Below are 26,634 nucleotides of genomic sequence, written 5' to 3'. Positions count from 1 at the left end.
AAGGACAACGGCTTGCACATCGATGTATAAAAGAAAATTCAGAAGAAATAAATTATGAAGGTTAGCTATGTTGAATTTTCATTCTTAAAGCATACATTCATGTCAGACATGTATCCTCATCCATACACAAGTTTGAATAACATAGGTTAGTACTACATGAATATGAAAGTGAACATTTCTTTATTGAACATACTTCGAAAAACCATCTGCATATTGTTAGAGATTTAACACCCCTTATGCTTATCAAAATTGATTTGAAACATCTTTTCCTGTTGGTGCAGCCACAAAGGGTTCTTTTATAGATATTATAATAATAAAGGCAACGGGGAGACTTTTGAAAGTCCCATGTCCATTGTGTTAGAGGAGCTTGTCTGAGATCAACCATGACATCTTCCAAGAACAATCCACAGCCACACCTGCCACTAGGCTCACCTTTGAAGGACACTAAGTTGCCTCTATATCTGAAAGATTTTTAAGAGGCAGCTTCAAAACTGAGAGATTGTAAACGGGGGCAATCGAGGACCACTAATTTATGAGGCCCTTGGGCGTCTTTTATCTGTAAAGATTGTAATCCATTGCATTTGGCGATAGTCAAGCTTTGCAGAAATGGCAAATTTGGCACCAATGATGAAACTGCCATATTAGACAGTTGGCTTACTGATATGAGATATAACGATTTTACTTTCATTGTGTTCGAAGATGGTTGGTGGGTTTGCAGTGGGTGATTTTCCTCAAGCCGCCCCCAATCCAACCACATGTATCGACGTGATAAATGGTTAGCCGATGTAAGATTCAGCTTCAAAAATAAATCAAATGGCCTTGGTAATTCTTGTTTATCAGCTGAAGAATCAAGTTGGAGTGCACCCTTGCTGGAAATGCTAGCAACTAAGATGCCTCTTCCATGACCAAACTCAAATCTGAACCCCCATTTATTTCTAGGCCTATAGTGTGTGTCGAAATCATCAACAAAACTTTGTATGATTTTAGTGGCAGCTTCCATTGTTATTACATCGTGGACAGGTTCCAACAAAAAGCCTCTTTCCAGAGGTGTTTCCAGTGAGTTGAAAGGAAAGAGGTTCGGACAGCGGATTCAAAATGGAGGAAGGAAATGATGTGGTGAAGGATGTTATCAGGCAAACGACTGATGTAATCATTAGGGTCCATCTTATTACTGTTCCAAAGCGAAAAAAACAACATTGATCATATCAAAACTTAGAACTTGTTTGATCATAAAACTAACAGAACCCCAAAGTCAAAAGTATAATACAAGTTCACACTTAGCTGACCTTTTTGGGATATTGACATGATTATACGATTTCTCTCCATCGTACTTCCACATATGGATAAGTGATGGAATAATATGATGGAAGGACATCATCATTTAGACTACAGATATCCAAATACCTGATCCAATACAACAAGGTTAAACTAAAATACTGAAAATTTACTAGAAAATGATAATTAATAAAGAGTTGTTACCTGGAGCTTGAAGTGATTGTTGGGTTGTTATTATCATCTGGATCATGCCTCTGTTTCTCTTGATTAATTTGCTTGCTTCTTCTCTTCTTTCCCATTTTTTGTTCTTCTTTTCCAATATGTTTGAGATCTTTGTCGAGTATTTAAAACATACAAGCCAAATGACTTTTAACTTTGGGGCCTTTGCTAATCATTTAAGTTTAATTTTATAGTGAAAGGAAGTTTAATTTTAATTGAGTTTTAGTTTGAATGGTATAAATATTAAAAATATATTTTAAAATTTAAATCATCTAGAACCCAAATTCTCATGTATATTCATGTACCTTATTTTATATAATATAAATGATAAAATTCACCATTTAATTTGATAAATTATGCAGGAACGTGATAAAAAATAAAAATTGGTCGAACAGAAGACTCCTACTAGATAGGGATATATACAATGATGTTTTTATAGGAATATCACTAAACACATGAGCCAACATGAAACAAGTTATAAACCTGAGTAACTATAACAGAAAATCATGACATTTTCTTGGAAAGAAATCTTAAGATAGTGTTTTGAGAACTGAAAATCCTGATATTAATTTATCCCTATAGTTTTGAAAAGCTTCAATTTCATTCATGATATATTATAATTCTAAAATTTAAATTTTAAAGTCATTTTAAAATTTAAAATATAAATCTTAAAATCCAACTTTAATTTGTTATCTAAGCAAATAATTTTAAATTTTAAATCAAGATCCAAATTTCTTAACGCAAATCATAATTTCCAAACAAGCCCTAAAGCATCCTCCAAAAGAAACAGGAACAAGAAGATTGTCTTTTATGGGTTTAAAGATGCAAATTAGGACTCAAACACAAATGAAAACCTTGATGAAGTAAACATTTGAGTTGGGTTGGCGAGTTTAGTTTTACAATTAGGTCAATTTATATCGGGGTAATTCGAGTTTTAAAATTTTCGATTTATTTCAAGACGGATCAATTTTGAGTTCAAGTCAATTATAAGTTTCTGTCAATTTCGAGTTCATGTCATATCGGGTTGTGATCATTACATGTTCAACAATTCAAGTTTAATTTAATACATGAATTATGTTGAATCTCGTAATTTTAAATTTGAAGTTCTTTGTGTGTTTTAGGTTTTAGGCTCAACAATAAGAATAGTCACCCAATTGTGCCTTTAGTTCTATTTTGATTACCTAATTATTAATTTTTTATTTAGTCACTCAACTTTTCAAAATTGAATATTTTTGTCACTTTCTTGTTTGTTATCATTAGGTCGAGTGACGAAATTTTGATGTGGGCTTTTTCCGATTGGCCTAATAACAAATTTAGCCTTCACTATTTACACATTCTATCAATTTGATCCCAAAATATAAAAAAATAAATAAAGTTATCCCTCAACATTTACAAAATTTGAAAAGTTTAGGAAAAGGAAAAATGTTTTAAAAAAATTATAAAAACAAATTTAAAAAAATCTAAAAAGTGTAAATAAATTAGAAATGAAAAACCAAAACATATGTATTCAAAAAGCTATGAATATGAAATGAATTAATGAGTACTAAAAAGAAATGAAGTTGAACATCCTCATAGGACAAGGAATCAACAAAATTATCTCCCTTGGTTTAATTCAGCTACTAGATTTTTTGGAACTTTGGTCATTTGACCAACGTACTTGGATTACCCAAGTATAGAAGTTACTAATAACATTTCCAAGCTAGAAAAAAAAGGCGAGAAAAAAAAACGTTTCTAGGTTTTTCATTTCATAAAAAAAAAAAATTTACATTGCATTGTTTTCCCTACTCAAAAATTAGGTCTTTGTATATTTTTAAAATAAGAAAAAGTTTAAAATTATTAAGAAAATTTTCAACATTTAATTTTTTTTATTTCGTTTGATAACCATATTAACATTTTACTTAATATAAAATTTTCAACAAAAGGTGTTGAATATATTAAGTAGATACTACTTATCACTTGATGTGGAAATTATTAAGTTGATTTTATTTTTCATTTTATTAATATTGAAATATTCAAAATTTATCTTTAAATTTTATTCAAAATTATTTAAAGTAAAATAATTAACACAATATCAATAAGATTAAAATTATGAAATAATAAATTTTAAAATTCAAGAATTAATGTTATCAAATAAAAATATATATATTCCGTGATTAATATAAATTCAATGTTTAAAAATTTTGTACTAAAAATTCAATACTTAATTTTTCAATCCAATCTAAAAGTCTTTATTTATAAAGATTAAAACCCTACATAAAATGTATTAATATTCATCTTATTGAAAATTATAAATATAAATATTGAGGAGGATCCACTAACACAATGTAAAAATTAAAATAGTTTTACACACTTTCGTAATTATTTATATGATAAATACCTTAATGAGTCGATAGTTATATTTCATAGTCTATTCATATAGATTATGCATGTTAAATTTGATGTAAATTTAGAATTTGTAATTATTTGTTTTATGTTAAAAATTTAATTGTTGAATGTATGTTAATATATAAAGTATTTTAGATTGAAATAATAGAGATATCGATTGGCTTGAAATTTTATATGTATAACAAATACAGTTATATTGATAAATTCAAAGTTTGGATAATTAAAATATTACTCATAAATAATTAATATGAAAGTATATAAAATTATTTTAATTTTTAAATTATATAAATAAATTCCTCCTCTATAAATATTACTAAAAGAGAATATGAATGAAAGATAAGTCTAATGAAATAAATAATCGCAAATATTAAAAATCTACCTCTCTTTCCTAATTTATCTAAAAAAAATGCATGTCAGTGTGCCCACGCCTTAGAGAAAGGCTTGCTAATTTAGATTTTACTCAACAATTAATTAAATGCATCCACACCTTAAGCAAAGAGTCTTTCTCTTTTTCCTTCTTTCACAATCATCCCTGTGCTCAATCCTTCATAAACCCAACTCCTAATTAAAATTCAAGCTGGCCATTGCTTCAGATTGGGCTGCCCTATTAAACTAGACGTTCATATGAACATGATCCGGAAAATTTTCATTAACATTTTCAACCACTTTAAACTTGTATGGGTACTTCCCTTTCTTCTCCAACTTTGCTACTTTTACTAGATGTTTTATACATTTCTCACCTGATTTTGATATAATAACTGGATTATTTTCTCCGAATAAAGGTATCAGTCTCCTAGCAATGAAATTCTCCTTTTCTTCATCTGCAACTCCTTCAAGTTTCACAGCTTTGAGATCATCGAGCTTTTCAGAAACAATGACTGAATCTGAGAATTTTCCAGTGCTGGGCATGTTATAGCATTTTGGATCAATCTGCAAGTTTTGATCCACATATACTTAATAAGATATAGGTATTGACATAATTCTTTAAATATATATAAAGAAATTTTTAATAAATATGTATAAGACATGTATAGGTATTCGAGTATGCATAACATTGCTATTTATACCATTAAATATGCAAAGTCCATCAGAAAAAAAAATGAGAAGACTTACTGTCACAAACAGTCTTTCCAAGTTAGGACAAAGCTTCAAAAAGCAAAGTAAGGCATTAATAGATTCTCTTTCCATTGAGCAATCGATCCACCAAAGCTCTTCTAGTTGTCTCATACAAGGTAGAAGGTCTCTACTTGAAAAGGGCAACGAGTTGCACATCGATGTCTAAAAGAAATTTCAGTAAAAATAAATTATGAAGGTTAGTAACTATGTCGAATTTTCAATCGTAAAGCATACATTCATGTCAGACATGTATCCTCATCCATACACAAGCTTGAGTAACTTAGGTTAGTACTACATGAATATGAAAGTGAACATTTCTTTATTGAACATACCTCGAAAAACCATCTGCATATTGTTAGAGATTTAACACCCCTTATGCTTATCAAAATTGATTTGAAACATCTTTTCCTGTTGGTGCAGCGACAACGGGTTTTTTCATAGAGATCATAATGATAAAGGCAACGGAAAGACTTCTGAAAGTCCCATGTCCATTGTGTTAGATGACCTTGTCTGAGATCAACCATGACATCTTCCAAGAATAATCCACAGTCACACCTGCAAAACTGGGCAATATGCTTACATTTGCAGGACACTTTGATCGACACTAAGTTGCCTCTATATCTGAAAGATTTTAAAGAGACACCTTCAAAACTGAGAGATTGTAAACCGGGGCAATCAAGGACCACTAATTTATGAAGCCCTTTGGCCTCTTTTATCTGTAAAGATTGTAATCCACTGCATTTGGTGATAGTCAAGCTTTGGAGAAATGGCAAATTTGCCACCAACGAAGAAACTGCCATATTAGACAGTTGGCTTACTGATATGAGATACAACGATTTTACTTTCATTGTGTTCCAAGAAGGTTGTTGGGTATGCAGTGGGTGATTTTCCTCAAGCTGCCACCAATCAAACCACATGTATGGAGGTGATAAATGGTTAGGCGATGCAAGATTCAGCTTCAAAAACAAATCAAATGGCCTTGGTAATTCTTGTTTACCACCTGAAAAATCAAGTTGAAGTGCACCCTTGCTGGAAATGCTAGCAACTAAGATGCCTCTTCCATGACCAAACTCAAACCTGAACCCCCATTTATTTCTAGGCCTATAGTGTGTATCGAAATCATCAACAAAACTTTGTATGATTTTAGTGGCAGCTTCCATTGTTATTACATCATGGACTGGTTCCAACAAAGCCTCTTTCCAGAGGTGTTTCCAGTGAGTTGAAAGGATAGAAGTTCGGACACCGGATTCAAAAGGGAGGAAGGAAATGATGTGGTGTAGGATGTTATCAGGCAAACGACTGATGTAATCGTTAGGGTCCATCTTATTACTGTTCCAAAGGGAAAAAAACAACATTGATCATATCAAAACCTAGAACTTGTTTGATCATAAAACTAACGGAACCCCAAAGTTAAAAGTATAAATACAAGTTCACACTTAGCTGACCTTTTTGGGATATTGACATGATTATACGGTTTCTCTCCATCGTACTTCCATAAATGGTTAAGTGATGGAATAATATGGTGAAGGACATCATCAGTTAGGCTACAGATATCGAAATACCTGATCCAATACAACAAGGTTGAACTAAAATACTGAAAATTTAGAAGAAAATGATAATTAATAAATAGTTGTTACCTGGAGATTGAAGTGGTTGTTGGGCTGTTATTATCATCTGGATCATGCCTCTGTTTTTCTTGGTTAATTTTCTTGTTTCTTCTCTTCTTTCCCATTAACTTTGGAGGCTTGGAAGAGGCCAAAAATCTGTTTAAATTTTATAATGGAGCCTTTTCTAATCATTTAATTTTAATTTTTATAGTGAAAGGAAGTTGATGATAATTAGATAAGTGTGATTATGGAAGTAATTAATTTGAAAAAGAGTGGATTGAGTTGAAACATATTTATCTTAGGATTGAGCAACTTATTTTAAAATTTATCTAGAACTCAAATTCCTATATATACCTTTTTTTATTCCATTTAATTTGATTAATTTAAATTAATGGTAAAAATATAAAATTATTCCTACAGAAGACTACTACTAATTAGGGATATAAATAATAATGTTTTTATCAGAATTTCAGCCAACACTAAACCACAAGAAATTGACCAAACTGTTGTCAAATTTAATTAATATAGACTAATTCATTAGCCAACATGAAACAATAATAAACCACAGTAATTATAACAGAAAATCATGGCATTTTCTTGGAAATAATCTTTGGGAATTGAAAATCATGACGTTCCTTTATTCCTACAATTTTATAAAAATTTGGAATTTATTGATGATATATTAATTTTATTTTAAAATTTAGAATCATAACAAATCCAACTTTTATGTTTATCTAAACAAATCATTTAAGTTTTTAAGTCAATACTAAATCATAATTTCCAAACAACCCTAAAGCTACGTCCGGAGCAAGAAGATTGCCTTTTATGGGTTTAAATATACAAATTAGGACTCAAACAGAAATGAAAACCTTGATGAAGTAAACATCTGAGTTGGGTTGGTGAGTTTAGTTTTGCAATTACTTCAATTTATATCGGGAGTTTTAAAATTTTCAATTATTTTAAGTTGGATTAATTTTGAATTTAAGTCAAATTTGAGTTTGTGTCAATTTTGATTTGGGTCATATCGTGTTGTGATCATTACATGTTCAGCAATTCGAGTTTAATTCAATACATGAATTATGTTGAATCTCATAATTTTAAATTGAAGTTATTTGTATGTTTTAGGCTTTAGGGCAAACAATAACAATAGTCACCCAATTATGTTTTTAGTTCTATTTTAATTACTTAACTATTAATTTTTTTTATTTAGTCACTCAATTTTTCGAAATTAAATATTTTTGTCACTTTCCTATTTGTTTTCATTAGGTCAAGTGATGGAACGTTGATGTGGGCCTTTTCTGATTGGCCTGATAAAAAATTTAGCCCTCAATGTTTACACATTCTATCAATTTGTTCTCAAAATATAAAAAAATAAATAAAATTAGCCCTAAACTTTTACAAAATTTGTCAATTTAGTTCTAATTCTAAAAGTTTCAAAAAAAGAGGAAAATATTTAAAAATTCAATTTTGGATAAAAACTATAAAAAAATTATAAAAAAATCTAAAAAGTGTAAATAAATTAGAAATGAAAAACAAAAATAGAAGTATTAACAATACAAAAAATATATATCAAATGATTCAAAAAGCTATGAACACGAAATGGATTGATGAGTATTAAAAAGAAATGAAGTTGAACATCATCATGGGACATGGAATCAACAAAGCTATCTCCCTTGGTTTAGTTCAGCTCGTATTTTCAATTCTTGGACTAGATTTTCTGGGACTTTGGTCTTTTGACTAATGTACTTGGACTACCCAAGTATGAAAGTTACTGATAGCATGTCCAAGTTGAAAAAAAAAAAACAAGGTGAAAAATAAACATTTCTAGGTTTTTCACTTCATAAATGATTTCACATTGCATCATTTTCTCTACTCGAAACTGAGGTCTCTGCATATTTTAAAATAATAAAAAAGTTCAAAATGATTAATTTTTAATAGTTTTAAAAGTTGTTATTTTTAGAAGAATTCAATTAAATAATATGATATTAATCTAAAATATAATACTTAGTTGGATTTAAACCAACTTGATATTTCACCATATTCATGAAGGTGACATTAATTTAAAATGAGTACAATACAAATAGTGCTAAATACTCTTCTTGTAACACGCCTTACCCAAGTCCAATTTCTAACTCGAGCAACAAATGTTACATGCAATTACTTATAATAATTCTTAGCTTTCACACATGTTTTGGGCTTTATCCGGGTCTATTACAACACTTAACAACGTTCCTGAGGGTCATATTGTCGGTGTAACAACTCGTTTTTCAATGGTGTCAGAAACAGTGGTTTCGGGACCACAATTCCGACAAGTGAGTCCATAGATATATTTAATTAGTATTTATGAGTTAAATATATTATAATAGTGAATCATGATTTAATAAGTTTTATTAATTGGTCAGTTAGTCAAGGTACAAGTAGTGTGTATCGAAAATCAAGTGCTTTTGAAAACTGAGGTATCAGGACCTCGTTTTTGTAAATCAAGCCCTTAAATATTTTTATTAAAAATTTATGGAGCTTTTATATAGGTGATATGACGTTTGGTAAAAAACTTTTAGTGATTGCATGGTTAAGTAAGGAAAAAGGACTAAATCGTAAAAATTGTAAAAGTTAATCGTTATTGATTTTTATTAATTAAAAGGTTAAATAAATTAATGTTAAGGGTTTTAAGTTGCAAAATAACCTTTTAATTTTTGGTTGTCGGTTGTTAAATGTTTTAATTGGATTTTATAATTAAAATTTTTATTTAATTTTAATATTAAATTAATATTATAATAGTTAAAACATAATCTTCATTGAATAAGAAATCAAAAACCACCATGGGAGAAGCTTCATGGTTCGACCAACAAATTTCTCTTGCATGGTAATGTTTTTAATCTTATTTTCATAATTTTTATGTTTTTGAGATTGTTAAAACTAGGTCTAGTTAATTCAGTATCTCCATTTTCAAAAGTGTTAAAGACTTCTATAGTTGTCATTGATATAAATTAAAATTTTGAATGTTTATGGTAGATTTTGGAGCATAGAAATGAAATAGAATTAATTTGTTAAGTAAATTTTGTTAGTTTTAAGGTAAGGACTAAATTGTGAATATATTGAAATTGGTATCAAATTTTTTAAATTGTGATATTAGGAGGTTTTAATGGACATAATTGAAGTGTTTTTAAAATTTGATGTTCAAATTTGGAAAATATAATAAGTTCGATTTTAGGGACTAAATCGAATAATATAAAAAATTTTAGGGGCAACCAAATAATGAAATTGAGTTGGTACATGTTTATAATTGGACGAAATAAGAGGGTTGAAATTGATAAATTGAATTGAACTATTAATTAGAGATCGAAAATTGGACCAAATTGAAGATAATCGGCGAAAAGACAAAATTTGTTGATTAGTCCTTAGAGAGGTTTTTTTTTTGTCTTGACTAGGTAAGTTCATACGGTATGTCTGTAATAAATGGTTATGCATTTATAATTATAATTATATTTATATTTAATGGAAATTTTAATTGTTTACAATTACGTACAAAAATGTGAGTGGGATGACTAAATTGAATATAATGAATTGAAAATTGAAATAATTATGAAATTGACCATAAATTGACCTGAAATAAAATATATTATGTGATGATGTGATGAAATGAGCTGAATTGAATTGATTTAGACTAATTGATAGTGAAAATGACCAAATTGAATATATGTGAGAGTATAATATAATGTTATAATGTGAAATTTAGCTTATATTGAGATTATTTATTGTTGTCATATGTTGGATAAATGTACTAATGATGATAATAAAAGTGAATTAAGGTATCGGTTGATGATGAAATAAGAAACGAATACCTTGTTAACTGTTTGGAAAAAGTTGGATATAGTGGCATACCATAGGATAGGAAGAGTTTAGGGTTACTTCGACTATGAGTCGATGAGGTATTGGGTGCCAATTTCCTTTGGTTATGTAACACCCCTAATTTTGGGCCTAGAAGAAATAGGTTTTGAGCAATGGAACAGTTAGGAGACTGCATATAAGTATTTAGTTGTGCAAGGAAAATACATGAATGAATGTTTGCTTCAGTGGATAAGTGATTTAGGGGTGTTTGGAAGTGTTTGAAAAGTCAGGGGTTCAAGCCTCGGCTTATGCAAATTTTTTATTGTAAGTGAATAAAATCTTTGGATCTAGATAGTAGGTTCTTAAATTATTGTGGTTAAAATATGATATAAAGAAGTTGTTGGTCTAGTGGTAAGGGGTGTGTGGAGTGTACATGGAGTCTAAGGTTCAAGTGGTGGCACATTAAAAAGGAAGTATTTATTTTGCTGCCTAATTCGTGTGGGTGGTAGAGTTGGATTAAAATACTGCTAACTGGAGTTTGAACTGGTCATAGAGAGAATTGAAGAAGGATATTTGGAGAGATTTGAGGAGAGAATAATGAGATTTGGGGAGGTTGTAAGGTTCATGTAACACCCCTTACCCGAGACCATTGCCGGAGTCGAGCTCGAGGCATTACTTTATTTGACTTATTAGTTCGGGTCATAAAAGTTTGCTTTTAAAATTTATCTCACTATCTATGATAAAGTTGTCCACTCGCGCAGTAGTCACTAAATCATTTATAACTCGAGCTAAAAAACTCAAAATTTAAATCTGTAAATTTCCCTAAAACTAAACTCGTATATCTTCTTATCATAAATTTTTAAGAATTTTTGGTTTAGTCAATTAGTACAATTTATTAGTTAAAGTCTCCCCTATTTCACCACTTGACTGTCCTGACCTCTTGCCACTAAAAACAAGTTTTCTCATTGTAGGATTTTCATATGGCGTTCTCACTTATTTCTACAGAAAATAGACTCAATAACGAATCTATACATATAAATTACAACTCATAAATATTTTTGTAAAATTTTTAGTGATTTTCTAAACTCAGAATAGGGGACTCCAAAAATGGTTCTGACCCTGTCTCACGAAAATTCACATATCTCAAAATATAAAATTCTTTTTGCTAAACCGTTATTTTTCCATGAAAATAGACTCAATAAGATTTCATTATATATATCATACACCCTCGAATTCATTTTATACTATCCTAAGTGATTTTTAAAAATCACATCACTGCTGCTGTTTCTTTGCAAATTATTACTCTTTCATGATTTCTATGCATAATTTATCACCTAGACATTTATAACAATAAACACCTTCATAATTAGTCATTTTAATAACTATTCATCATCAAATATTTACATATCATCTTTTGGTCATAATTTAAGAATATATAATCGAAATGACTAAGTCCCTATACATGTCATAGCTCGAAACATTTATCGTCTTAAAATACCAAGTTGTGGTGGTTGATGGTGTGAATGCTCTCCGACGTCTTCAAGATCCCGACTATACTTGATAATACTATATGAAAGAAAAAGAAATAAAAGAAATAAGCCTAAAGCTTAGTAAGTTTACAAGTAAATAAATAACAACATTTAACACAAATAATGATATGCAAGTATCATGTTCTTATGTTTCCTCTTTACTTACTCTCATTTACTTGTTTATTTACTTACCTATTTAGATAGCTTAAGATTACAACTTACTCTTCTCTTGCTAAAATATTGGTTCTCACTGATATCATAACATATTCTTAACTCTTATAACTCACCTGAAGTTGCTAATTATACTTTTACTTGAACTTCCATAGAACATAATCTGTTTTCTAGCCCGTTGAGCCACATTGGAATATTAAGGATACTTGGGTCTCATATCTGATAATAACATGCCAAAGCCTTGTCCCAGACATGGTCTTACATGGGATATTTTTTGTGCTGCCAATGCCATATCCCAGATATGGTCTTACATGAGAGTTCTCATATCGGTGCCCATGCCATGTCCCAGATATGGTCTTACGGGGGACCTCTCATCTCGGTGCCAACGCCATTTCCCAGACATGGTCTTACATGGGACCTCTTTACCCATTTGTATCCGATACATTCCTTATGTTTCAACGGGACTTTTTAACACTGATTCTCTGTCATCTCATACTTGAGTCAACATTAAATAAATTCATGAAATAAATATATAATTGCTGAAAAATAACAAAATTAATAATAATTATTAAAATATTGTATTTATTTACCGTAAACTTACCTCGGTACAAAATTTGACCAAATCTAGCAACTTAGTCCTCTATCTTTTTCTTTCCTCGGTCTAACTCCAAATTTTGTTCTTCTTGATCTATAATAGCAAATTTAGCTTATTTAATACTCACATTCATCAAAACAATCCTTGACTCGAACTTTGGAAAATTTATAATTTTGCCCCTAAACTTTTGCATATTTATACTTTTTCCCCAAAGCTCGAAAATTAAACTTCATCTCTTTTTCTTATGTTTTATAACATGCTGAACATTTTCTCCCTTCTATGACAACATCAAATTCTCACTCTAACACTTACTTATGAACATTAGGTATTTTTACCGATTATGTCGTTTTACTCGTTTTCACTTAAAATCACTTAGCAAAAGTTATTTAACATAATTTCAAGCTTCATATTCTACCATAAAACATCAAAATAAACACATTTAACCTATAGGTATTTTTTCCAAATATAAACCCTAGGTTAAATTATTACTAGAATAAGCTAAATCAAGTTACCAGGACTCTAAAAACGTAAAGAACATTAAAAACGGGGCTTGGAATCACTTACTATGGAGCTTGGAAGCTTGAAAACCCTTTTTAATTCTTTTTATTACTAAATTTCCAAATTGTCCCTAACTTAAAAATTTCTTATTTCACTTATCTAATGTCCATTTTTGTTTACCAACTTAACCAATGGTCTAATTACCAGATAGGGACCTCCAATTTAAAGTTTCATAACAATTGGGCACCTCTAACATGTAGAACTCAACTTTTGCAGTTTTTACAATTTAGTCCTTTTGACTAAATTGAGTGCCAAAACGTCGAAATTTTTGAACGAAATTTTCACAAAATCATTCCGTGAAATCGTAGACCATAAAAATATAAGAATTTTTTTCCTCATCATATTTTTGGTCCCGAAACGATTGTTTCGACTAGGCCCAAAATCGGGATGTTGCATTTTTCCCCCCTTTTAGGGATTTTCGTCCCCGAAAATCTTACCTGTGAAGAGATTTGGGTACTTTTTTCACATGGTCTCGTCAGGCTCCCATGTAGCCTCATGAACTCCATGCCTATTCCATGACACTTTCTCAAGTGCAATACTCTTGTTCCTTAGTTACTTAATCTCTCTATCTAGAATTTTTATCGGTTCTTCAACATAAGTCATGTCTGGCTGAATCTCAACCTCTGTCGGTGAGATCACATGTTACAGATCGGAATGGTAACGACGTAACATAGACACATGGAATACATTATGAATTTTCTCTAACTCAGTTGGCAAAGCTAACCGATATGCTAAGGGCCCAATTCTTTCAGTCACCTCGAACGGTTCATGAAACGTGGACTTAGTTTGCCTTTCTTGACAAATCTAAAAATTTTCTTCCACTGGGATACTTCCAAAAACACTTTGTCACCAACTTAATACTCGATCTCTTTTCTTTTTAAATCTGCATAGGACTTTTGTCTGTCTGAAGCTGCTTTTAAACAATCTCTGATAACTTTTACTTTCTCTTCCGTTTCTTTGACTAAATCAACCTTGTAAATCTGATTTTCCTTAAGTTCTATCCAATATAAAGGCGTACGACATTTACGTCTATACAAAGCTTCATAAGGTGCCATCTTCAAACTCGACTGATAACTATTATTATAGGCAAACTCTACCAACGGCAAATATTTCTCCCAACTACCTTGAAATTCAATCTCTTTTCATTTAAGATCGGTATATGACTTCTGACGATCGAAGGCTACTTTTAGACTATCCCGAATCAGTTTTACTTTTTCCTCTGTTTCCTGGATCAAATCAACCCCATATATTTTCTTTTCTTTGAGCTCTGTCCAATACAACAGTGGTCTACATTTTCTACCGTACAAAGCTTCAAAATAAACACATTTCACCTATGGATATTTTTCCAAATATAAACCCTAGGTTAAATTATTGCTAGAATAAGCTAAATCAAGTTACCAGGACTCCAAAAACGTAAAGATCATTAAAAACGGGGCTTGGAATCACTTACTATGGAGCTTGGAAGCTTGAAAACCCTAACTATGGTTTCCCCTTGCTATTTTCGTTCACCATGGAGAAGATGAACACATTTTGTCATCTTTTTCCCTTTTTAATTCTTTTTATTACTAAATTACCAAATTGTCCCTAACTTAAAAATATCCTATTTCCCTTATCTAATGTCCATTTTTGTCTACCAACTTAACCAATGGTCTAATTACCATATAAGGACCTCCAATTTAAAGTTTCATAACAATTGGACACCTCTAACATGTAGAACTCAATTTTTGTACTTTTTACAATTTAGTCCTTTTGACTAAATTGAGTGCCCAAACGTCGAAAGTTTTGAACGAAATTTTCAAAAATAATTCGATGAAATCGTAGACCACAAAAATATAAGAAAAATAAATTTTTCCTCATCGGATTTGTGGTCTCGAAACCACTGTTTCGACTAGGCCCAAAATTGAGATGTTACAGTTCAAGTGGTGGCGCATCAAAAAGGGAGTATTTATTTTGCTGCCTAATTCGTGTGGGTAGTAGAGTTGGATTAAAATACTGCTAAACGGAGTTTGAACTGGTCATAGAGAGAATTGAGGAAGGATATTTGGAGAGATTTGAGGAGAGAATATTAGGATTTAGGGAGGTTGTTGTTGTGGAGAGATATATATCCATCTCATTTGTTCCTTGTTCTCGATGGGAGATCGGTGAGGTTTTCAAGGTTTTCATCGCTTTCTCCAACCTGCATTGCTTCCATTCCTAACTGGTGGTGGTCGAGGTTGATTGGCACATTGCCTGGAAACCAAGGGTGCAATGATCATTGATTTTTGGAATAAGAGTGTGTGGAGCAAAGGGAATCTACAAATCGCATTAGGTGTGTAAACACCCCACTGTAACTGTAGAATGGAAAAAGTCGAAAAGCCAGAATTACGGTGTTTGAGACCACACGAGCGTGCGATCGCTCGTGTGGTAAGCCAATCCTCAAGGGCGATAGACTGTAGAGGCCTCCATGAGCAATTCCATGGGCTTAGGCTGAAATGGGCTCGTAGGCCCCACACAGATGAAAACCATAATTTGTGACAAATACTGCACTAGGTTATGTGGATCCCATAGCCATGGCAAAATCTGGGTTGAATGGACCGCACGAGCATGTGGACCCACTTGGGCCGAGTATTTGGCCTTGGGCCCATTTGCACTGTTATGACCATTTAGGTTACTTGAGTCGCTCGAGACGACTGCGAACCTTTCGAGAGGTCAATAAAATGATCGAAATACCCCCATAGGGTAGAATGATCGAAATACCCCCATAGGGTAGAATAACCGAAATACCTCCATAGGGTAGAATGACCGAAATACCCTCCATAGGATAAAATGACTTAAATACCCCCATAAGGTAGAATGATTGAAATACCCCCATAGGGTAAAATGACTGTTATACACATAGGAGATGAAATGACTGTTATGGCCTTATGTTATGTTGATTTGCTCTATGATATGTATGACTATGATTGAGCATGACATTTTGCATACGCGTATGATATTATGTAACGATATATTGCATAGGGATGGGTTTTTATATTTGGAGGAAGTGTACCGTACTGATAAGGTTGCACGAGTTGCCCAAGACGACTGTGGACCTACTGATGGTTATATGTTGTTTATTTTACTGGCACCTTTGCTGCAATACTATTTAGTGTCGCAACCGGTGCTAATCTTGGTGTGTTTGGCTGAGTGGGTCGATTTTATCCCCACATGGTATGTTTGGCGGGACGGAGTGGTGTGTAAAGGCTAGATTGGGTAGGATTTCTAACTTCATATCTGCACTGATTAATGATTTTGTACGATTACTGCATCGAATAATGATATTACATACTATTCACTGTATGACAGATATCTGTTACTGTTATGGGCCAAGGCCCCACTGATACTATTACTGAAATTGGGTAAAGGCCCTACTGGTTACTAGCATTGTGATGGGCTCAAGCCCAATCATTTACTGTTACAGGAAATGGCTTAGGCCCACACTGAATTGGATTGTTACTGTAACGGGCTCAGGCCCAAACTGCATTTATCTACTGTTTAATTGACTGTTTGCTTGTTAAGGGATTACACACTGAGTTTTCGTAAACTCACCCCTCTGTTTAACTGTACAGGTAATCCCCAGTTATAGGCGGGTCGGTGCTGAGAGGGACTCGAAGGTGGCCACACAACTGCAGCTGTGCTACACTTGCTTTTATTTAAAATTAAAGTTTGGTTTTTAAAATTAAACTTGCAGAACGTGTTAGGCGGATCGTCGAGAAGCTCACACTATCTCGGTATTGATTTAGTAGCTTTTCTATCACTTAAAACTTGGTTTTGTGGCATGTATATAGGTGATTCATTTTTAGTCAATCTTGAATGTTAGTACTTTGGTTCTTGACTGTGGTTTGAGTTTTGAATGAATATGTGTTTTGTATATAGAATGATCAAATAATTGTAATGCAATGAATGTGTTTGGGCTTTGGTAGTGTTGAGCTTGGATAGATGTGAAGATGTGCATATGGTCACTTAAGTAAAAGTTGAATGGTATTTTACAAATGAGAATGACACGCTTAGGTAATGACACATATATTGTTTTGGTTTAGGTTGATTTTGCTTATAAACATATATCTCTATATGTTAACTTAGTAAAATGATGTTTGATCTATGGTAAAGTTTGGAATGTGACATGCGTATGGTCTATTTATATTATGAATTGAATCATGGATTTAGTATGAATTATAATTTCTTGTGACTAATATTTGTGATGGTGCCTATGAGGGCATATTGATTGTATGCTTAGAAATGAGTTTATGTCATGAATTGGTTAAGTTTTGGGATGTATATACATTGGATGCAGAATGCATTATAGGTCATTATGGGAAGGATGTGTATTGATATGTGCATGGTGAATTATAGTATCAATGTGATGAAAATGTTATTTGAGTATCAAATGTGGTACATTTAAAGTTAAAATTATTAAAATATGACTTGCATGTGAAAGATATGTGTATGTGTATGTGAGTAAGAATATGTTGTATAATAGTGGAACAATTTGGTGTATTGTATGAGGTTGTTAGTTATTTATTGAGTATGCTTGGATTAAGATTGTTGGAAATGAATTTGAATAATATTATACAGATATATTGATATTTGAGTTTTTTAGTGAATGGTGTCTTAATTTTGAGCATGAAAATGTTTTCAAACTTACGATTTTGACTATCTGCGTAAAAGTATTGATACCAAGGATCCAAGTATCGATACTTGACCAAATGAACAATGTTTTGAAAATGGCAGAATATCATAATGGTATCAATACTTTTGATAAAAATATCGATACTTGTTCCTTTCGTATCGATACCTAGTTTCAAGTTTTAATTTTTTTAGATTGATCCTTAATCATGCTCAAATGTATTAAATTATGTTTGTATGCTTGATTTAGTCTCTGTTTGATTCATAACTTCTATTATGCATGTATTTAGAACAACTTGATGATTTAAATTGAATTCAATGTTATGATTTGCATGTAAATGTTTTGATAACTGTAGTAGCATCTTAAAACTCGGGTTCAGTAATCAGATCAGGTCAAGGGTGTTACAGTTGGAAAAATTGGTTAAGACAACAATTTTACAGTTACAGTAGAAGTTTAAAAATTTTCAAAACTAAGTTCTCTTGTGATATTTATAGTAATAAGCCCTAATCGAAATAGTACTTGAGCTATATGCAAGATGAAATTAGTCAAGCCTGAAGTTCAACCGAACAATCTTCTCCGCTATCCTCGTACCACGAATTGCACCAAGTGTGGGCTTGAGCAACACAAAGCACATCACAAAAAGGAAAACGATCTACATAATTTAAGTAGGAAAAGCAAGTCCTTTCTATAAAAACCAATAAAGATTGTAATTCCTAGAACATAGAATTCATTGCAAGTAACTAAATTTACACTACTTTCTGGCAAAATAACTATAACTCAATAATTTATAAAGTTTGTGTTTATAGAGGGAAGTGCAAGAATCTTTCTAGAATAACCCTTATATAATTAATAATATTTAAATAGAAAACACAATCCCACTCTAAGTGAGATAGGGATGTGTAACATACCCTAGTGTTTTCAACTAGGGTTGTTGCCCCTCACATGCTATATGAGGGCATGTTAGGCGTGTCTCATGTATTAGGTCCAATTATATGTGCTTCCTAAATTTTTGACCCAACACATTATAATTTTATCCAATCCAATGTTTACTTTTTTATTTCTCAAAATAAATATTATTTATTCAATTAATTCAATTAATTAATTTAATGAATAAATTCCTTAATTAAAACTTTTAACCCAATTCTAATTTCATCCAAACCATGCCAATTTTACCATAAAATAATCTATGAAAATATATTTAATTTATTTATTCAACTAATTCATAACGACTAATTAATTTAATTTCATTTTGAACTTCAGTTATTTAATTATAATTAATTAAAATAATTCAAAAACCTTAAAACCTTAAATTCATTTTTGACACATTTATTATGAATGCGATCTATTTTCTTACTTCATTGTTCCTGTTCATTTGGTTCTACATGCAATTCATTTTTGACTTTAACAAGCTAATGAAAAGATAAATTGAACATGTATAATTAGGGCTCAAGTAAGTTTTGACTTTTTGTCTATTAGTTATAAACTTATTTAGTCATGAAGTAGTTCCACTAAAGTATCGTGACTAAGCTCTCCCTTATTGTATGCAATTACAAAAGCTACTTAATAAGTGATTGTCCAATGACCTTTTCATAAGTGTGTTACCCTCATAGGATATCCTCAAATTTTTTGGGATAAACCAGTTCTTCCAATGTGCTCCTATTTTATTTCATGGTAACCATTAAATCTTTCTTCATGAAAAGTTAATTACTATCAAATAGAAATTAAATCATGTATCACAATTTTTATTTTATATCTATCATGTAATGTCGATGATAGGATATCATTTACCCTTTAGTTGGGCTATCAATTCCAATATTACGAAATGATGCTACATATTGTAGAAGTCGTATACCCAACACACTAGCTTTCGATTCCTTATCTATTTGAACTTAGTCTTTTACTTACATGAAAACATACGAGTCACACATACATAGCCCATCATTCACTCAAGATTAATGTATGACACACTATGAATGTCATAAGTGAATAAATCCATAAATGAATCTAATATCTATTCTAGTTGGGTCATGTCTGATGTACTATCAGTCTAGTCAGTCACATCTATGTCTCTAGCTTTTGGAAGTCATCTACTCCAATACCCAAGACAAGGTGTCTCCCTAATTGGAATTGATAGACAACATATTAGTCTTTCAAACTGTTTGCTTGTTTTCAATTAGACTAAGGACATGTTTATATTATCTACTAATACAAGTTGCATTTTCGTATTATGATTCGACCACGTAATACCACATAGTATTAGTTAAACATTAGATAATCACTGAGCAAATATTTGCTTACATTTTGCTTTGCGTGCAAAAAAATCGAGGAAAATATATAAATGATATTAATGTAATTAATGGATATTTTATTAAACCAATTTGTTCAAGAAATACAAGTATATAAAGACAAAAATACTACACTAAGGGCACAAGATCCAACACTACGAAAGGAGAGGATTTCATAGTCATTCGGAGGCCTTTTGAGACCTAAAAATGACAGTTTCTTAGAGCAAGGAAGCAAGTCTCAAGCCTTGAACCTGTTACTATTGATTTTTAGGTTCAAAGTTTGTAAGTATTAAGACTTAGATGTAAGGGAGCCAAAATCAAGCTTATAAACACCTCTAAACATATATACCAAATCATACCCCAATCATTCTCAACCATTTTTAGACCTCAAAGTACTCCTAAATTTCATTCGAATAATCATATAACTTATTTAAGTTGAATATTGAACTAATGTGCCACCAAGAATTCAATACATTTCCACTAAATCACTACACTACCTTTAACCTATGCACTATTAATTTAATACTTTCAAATCCAAAATGTTACCTATGTACATGTCACTCATAATTTAAAATTTATACTTCACAAACTCTGCTATGTTGATGAGATGTGATTTGACAGGTCACACTCGAACTCTTTTTTATTTGATCAGTTTTTGCAATCTACACATTTGAAAACAATGCGTTAAACCTTTTAGGCTTTTACTTATATTGGACAAACTACTTCTCTATCCAAATTTAAACTATTACCATTTCCAATATACTCTTTGCACCTAAAATCACTAAAAGTTTACTTTTAGTTTCCAAGTTTTTCAAGAATAATAACATTATGTTTGAATTTACCCTTTACATTGTCTTGTGAAGGATTTTTTTTATAATCATGGTATTCATTGTTGACAACAGTGATTAAACCCTCATTGCAAGTGTTCTTTAAAAAGGTAAACGATTGACCATGAAATATGCTCCCTTCTCATAAGTGGAGATCGAACCTTGATCACATGATTAAGGGATGAGATGAAAAACCACCACACCATAACTTATGATTTCTCAAGAAGGATTTGGTGTCTAGGGAAATCCTACTTCAAGGACAAGAGCACAGTGACATCTATACTCTACACCTACTAAAGCCAAAGCCCCGCCTGAACCTAATGCTGAGTCCTTAGTTCTTCCGGCTGTAGATATTAAATAGTCTTCTTCAGTCTTATTATCTACTAGTCTCTCTCTCTCTCTCTCTCTCCCTCTCTGGTTCTTCCAATACGTGTCATGGAAAAAATGCACAAATTTCCATTTAAAATATCCATCACTATAGTAAACTTCTATAACTAGTTGAAATAGATTTATGGGGTCCAACACCTATACATTCTAATGGATTCAGATATTATATTATTTTGATCATGGATGCATACACAAATTATACATGGATATTCTTTCTCAATAAAAAATCAGAAGCTCCTACAGTTGTCATACAATTTCTATTTGTGACTGAAAAAATCTTTGATAGGAAAAAAAAAGAGATATAGACTGACAATGGCAAGTTTAGAACCTAAAAACATCAGATTCTGTATAATGGTATTATTCATAGGTTAACATGCCCTCAAACACCTTCTCAAAATAGCTTAGTTGCCAAGTTGTTGAGATTGGGCTCACATTGCTTACACAACCTTCAATCCTTTAACCTTATACAATTATGCATTCTATTCAACTGTGTTCATCATGAACCGATAGCCACTAAAGTTCTTCACAATAATACTTCTCATGGGATGTTGTTTGCAAGCAAACCAAATTATGACTTCTTAAAAGCCTTTGGTTTTAAGTGCTTCCTTTATCTTAGACCTTTCAATAAACACAAATTGGATTTTCATTCCTTGCTTCGCACATTTCTTGGTTATTTTTCTAATAATGACATAGAGGATACAAATGTATTACAAATAATGGAAGATTTATCATCTCTACACATGTTCTATTTGATGAAGAATCATTTCCTTTTGCTGTACCACATAACAAACCAACTCAATTAGCCCAATTCAAACCTTTTGTTAGAGAATACTGTACAATTGTAACTAGCATAATTATTAGGGATTAGATAGCTAATTTATTTATTTTATTTCCTTTCTAAAATGCGTACCTTTAGGTACAATGAATACATACATTTGGTTTTAAGTTTTGTTGTTATTTGGGTGTCGATTGATTACAAGTTTTTCTACTGTTCGAGTAACAATTCGTTACAAACTTGTCGGATTTTTATTGGACGACATTTTGGTCCCTCTACCGGGGACTTAGAGAGTGGAACCATAAATTTAGCTTCGTAAAGCTTAGGGTTTTATGTTCTAATTTTTGTAAATATTGTATTTTTTTGTTTAAGTTATTGTAGTTATGCTTGATTTATATTTACTTAAATTATTTATGTGTTACTAAACCTTTTACTTGTTTACTGCATATATTGAAAATGATCTTCCATGCACCCGGATCAGTCCTTGTTAGGAGAAGTGATTTTCTGTGCTATTGTGAGACCGCAGTCTCCGTAATGGCTAGAGAAACACTTCATGGTAGTGAAGTACCATGAAATTTGTGTGCTCATAGCCTCCGCATTATTCATAGGAAATATGACCACCCAAAATTGAACCCTTTGGTTTGAAAGCTGTGATGGCAAGGAATAGTGGAATGTTGTCCTCCATGATATTGTTAAATTACGATTTGGGTTCCCTTTATGTTAAATTTTCTTTCTTTTTGGAAACACTATACTTAAATCTTTAAACCAAGTATTTAGGATTTATTTGGACAACACAGAGTAATTGAATAAAGTCTAATTACTACCTAGTAATTACGAAGAATTGTAATTCTCTAGACGTGTTTGGTTGACAGAGTGTAATTACATCGTAATTCTTGTTTGGTAGTCCAAATTGTAATTGCATAGTTACATTTATATTTTTTAAAATTATTAATTGCTATAAAAATTATTTGTATGATAAAACAATTTCTAAATAAGTAAGAAAAATTAAAATCAAATCATCATATCTATTATGTTAGTCTAAAAAGTAGATAATAAACCGATTACTAATAAAAATAACAAAAATAAGCATCATATGTAATTTTATTTAATTGTTCTAGTGCATATTTGTTGGGTTAATTCATCTTTAATATTTAACATATGCTTCTTAACATCATCTGTTAGTCCTTGGTGAGTTCATCGTCATTTGAATTTGAATTTGCATCATTAAGATTATCAAGATTTTATTCTTCCATATACTCTTCAAAATCTCAATTCCACCTATGATTGAAGTTATAAAATATGTAACATGCTAATACAATCCACCTTTATTTATATTATACTAAGATGATGCTAATATGAGAAATATTTATTTAGAAAAATAAATGTCTTTTCAACCACATTTCAAAGTATTGAATGTGTCAAATTAAAGAGCTCGCGAGTTGTCTATGTGCTTGTGTCTGAAACCATTCTTTTTAATGGTATCATACCCCTAGGGGCGTAGCTAGAGGGACTAGCAGAGGCCTTGCCCCCTAAAATGGAAAAATTTTCATTTAGGTCCTTTAAAATTTTTAAAATTTTAGATTAGTAAAGGTAAATTTGTACTTTTGGGCCCCCTAAAAATGATAAAAATTTGATTTAGTCATTTAAAAATTATAAAGGTATAGGCTATTAAAATGATGAAATTATATTTTTACGATCGTAAAAATTACAATTTAATTTCCCCTAAAAAATTTCATAGCTTAGCCCTTATATACCCCACAATATGGTGTAAGAAAATCTTTTTATTTGCATAATTAGCATCAATATTATAATATTTAGTTTCACAATTCAAATAGGTTGTAACTTTAATTATAAAACTCATATAAACTTAATTTGGAAAAAGACTTATACTAAATTATATCACTTTGTATAATACATAAATTAAGTCAAAATAATATAATATTTATTATATTTAACCTTTATAAAAAAGTTTTATAAATGGTTGGAAACTTTCATAACACTTCTTATAAATAATATAATTTTTGTCAATTCTTTTAAAAGTTATTTTTATAAATAAGTTAAGATAAAAAAACTATAGCAATTTTTTTATGAATAAGTATATTGTTTTTATAATATATAGCTAGGGCACATAAATAAGTTATGTCTATACTTAACCATAAATTTTTATAAATAAATATTTTATAAAAAATTATAACATGAAAATTATTTTTATAATAAACTTTTTACTAATTTTTTTAAAAATAGGATTTAAATAATATATATTTTAGTATAATTTTATAAAATACACAAATTTTTTTATAATATAATTTGTTTAGAATTTATATTAGAATAAATTGTTTACCATAGCCATCCTAAATGCTCATACATGTCATGTTTATAATATAATTTTATAATTTGTATAAAAATATTTTTTTTTAAAATTGAATTTGAGTGTAATTATTTGCGTAATTACCCCAACTCTCACCCACCCCTAAAAATTGCAAAGTGTAATTAGGATGTTCCAATTACACCTAATTGGGTGAGATCCACCAATTACAATGGTTATTCAAACATGTCATTTTTATGTAATTACAAATAATTACACTCAAATTTAATTATTAGGTGACTTTCCAAACACTAATGAAAATAAATTTTAAAAGCATTACCATAGGATAAACTCATGCCTTACCCTGTAAAGAGAAAGAATTGTATGAAACTATGATTCCACGTCATCCTTATCTCTTTCCAATAGAAGAATAAGTTGATTTGTCATTCTTTTATTGGAAAAGGATAAGAATAACGTTAAATTACAATTTCATACAATCATTCTCCCTTGTAAAAATGGAACCTAATTTAGGACAAACGAAGGAACATTTGTCTTTTCTTTTATCTTTTCGCCCTGTATTCCTTTTATTTTTATTTACATCTTTGTATCTTTTATGCTTTTATATTAATTTATGTCTTTTCGCTTGTCTTTAATGCTTTCCACAATATCAATTCATTAATTTCTTTTGCATTTATGTATTCCTGGTGCATTTTAAGATAAAGTTCTTTCTTATTTCATGCATCTTCACATTTGATTCATCCATTCTTATGATGCATTGAAGTATACTTTTACTCATATCATTGCATTATATTCTTTTGCATTCGTTCGTTCATCACATTTGAACTCCTAATCTTAAGAAATTTCCAAAACAAGTTCAAGGATAGCTCACCCTTATAATACTCATTTTCAGAACCAAAGTAATGGCTGAATAACAAGTTACCACAATTGACAAGATTGAAAGTCCCAAGAAAAGTTAGAAGAACAATTGAACAAGTTTATGGCAATGGTCACTAACTTATCAAAAGGGAAAAGGAAGGCAAATGATGAGGTTTCTTCTCATCAACACCCCATGGGGGAGAACACCTATCCATCGTTTGGGATGATACCTCCCACTGCCCAACATTTATTCTAAGGATTCTCCAAAGGTGAACAGTACTGAAACTTTTCATGTTCTAAATTCTAGATAATCTAAGAGAACTAGAGAAACTAAATATGGTTGAGTCCAAGATAGGCCTGCAAAAATGAGTCTAATTAAAGAAATATGTAAAGCAATTGAAGGTCTCTTCAATGCATAGAGAATAACCACGTTGATGTATTTTATACTGTGACTTTGCATTACTTTCTAGGAATTGAACCCTTTGACATACCACGCTAGCAAGCAATACCCATTTAGTTGGAAAATCAAATGCATCCAACTTCCGTTTTACAAAGATAAACTTTTGTTTATCGAAATGTAAGATATTACATTTTGCAAAAGAGGTTCATGTTGAGCTTGAACCTTAAAATATGTCATTCCCCTCTGATGTTTTTGCAAGGTAAGAGATATACTTCTGAAATGCACTCAACATTGGCTTCTCACTCCGATTACAGAAAATGATAAGAAAAGTTATAAATGTCCACCAGGCATTCCCCGCCAATTGGCCAAGAGCAAGATGATATTCGCTCAATGCATTCACAAAAGAAAAGATGCATGGTTAAGCCTCAAGTAAATGCAAAGTAAAAAATATCCTTTCTCCATGGCCAGGCTCCTCAATGTCAATCACGCACCTAGGCCCGTTAAGAACAAAAAATTCAAAATAGGGAATTTATAATTCTAAACCTCGTATAATCAACATTTGCCTCATATCATCAAGGCTGGAGTGGAATTTAAAGATATCCTCCTCAATGGAATCGTGAATGCCTATTTTTTCTTACTTTATCTACTTACTAGGCTGTTCTTAATATTTTTGGGCCTTAGGCAAAACAATAAATTGGGCCCCTTTTAAAAAAAATTATAAAATGTAATACAATAAAAACTGAAAATTGTTTGAGACCCTAGGAGATGAAACATTTATGGTGAAAAATTGAAAGCCTTAGACATTTAATTAATTAATTTTAGTTTGAAATTTTTTCCCCACATTAAAAGTT

At 30.9% G+C, this 26,634-nt stretch overlaps 1 protein-coding gene across 1 annotated transcript; it reads right to left on the bottom strand.

Annotated features, from left to right (window-relative positions):
• Positions 1–4,491: 4,491 nt before the first annotated feature.
• On the bottom strand, positions 4,492–6,727 carry LOC105766959 (F-box protein At2g39490). Its single transcript, XM_052630317.1, has 5 exons — positions 6,633–6,727; positions 6,441–6,557; positions 5,328–6,324; positions 4,993–5,157; positions 4,492–4,809 (listed from the first exon to the last, which is right to left on the bottom strand). The coding sequence occupies exons 1-5, from the start codon at positions 6,725–6,727 to the stop codon at positions 4,492–4,494; spliced, it is 1,692 nt and encodes a 563-aa protein (XP_052486277.1).
• Positions 6,728–26,634: the final 19,907 nt, after the last annotated feature.

The sequence above is a fragment of the Gossypium raimondii genome, chromosome 5 (genome assembly GCF_025698545.1).
Source record: "Gossypium raimondii isolate GPD5lz chromosome 5, ASM2569854v1, whole genome shotgun sequence".
Taxonomy (NCBI): Eukaryota; Viridiplantae; Streptophyta; class Magnoliopsida; order Malvales; family Malvaceae; genus Gossypium; species Gossypium raimondii.
The sequence above is the reverse complement of the archived record's forward strand: the minus strand, read 5'-3'. Positions and strand labels throughout refer to the sequence as shown.

What these genes read in the sequence shown, in the direction of transcription:
- LOC105766959 (XM_052630317.1), bottom strand. Translation starts at nt 6,727, where the DNA reads ATGGGAAAGAAGAGAAGAAACAAGAAAATTAACCAAGAAAAACAGAGG. An exon ending in CATGTCAATATCCCAAAAAG is followed by an intron (nt 6,325 to 6,440) that starts GTCAGCTAAGTG and finishes CCTTTGGAACAG; the next exon opens with TAATAAGATGGACCCTAACG. An exon ending in TGGAAAGACTGTTTGTGACA is followed by an intron (nt 4,810 to 4,992) that starts GTAAGTCTTCTC and finishes CAAAACTTGCAG; the next exon opens with ATTGATCCAAAATGCTATAA.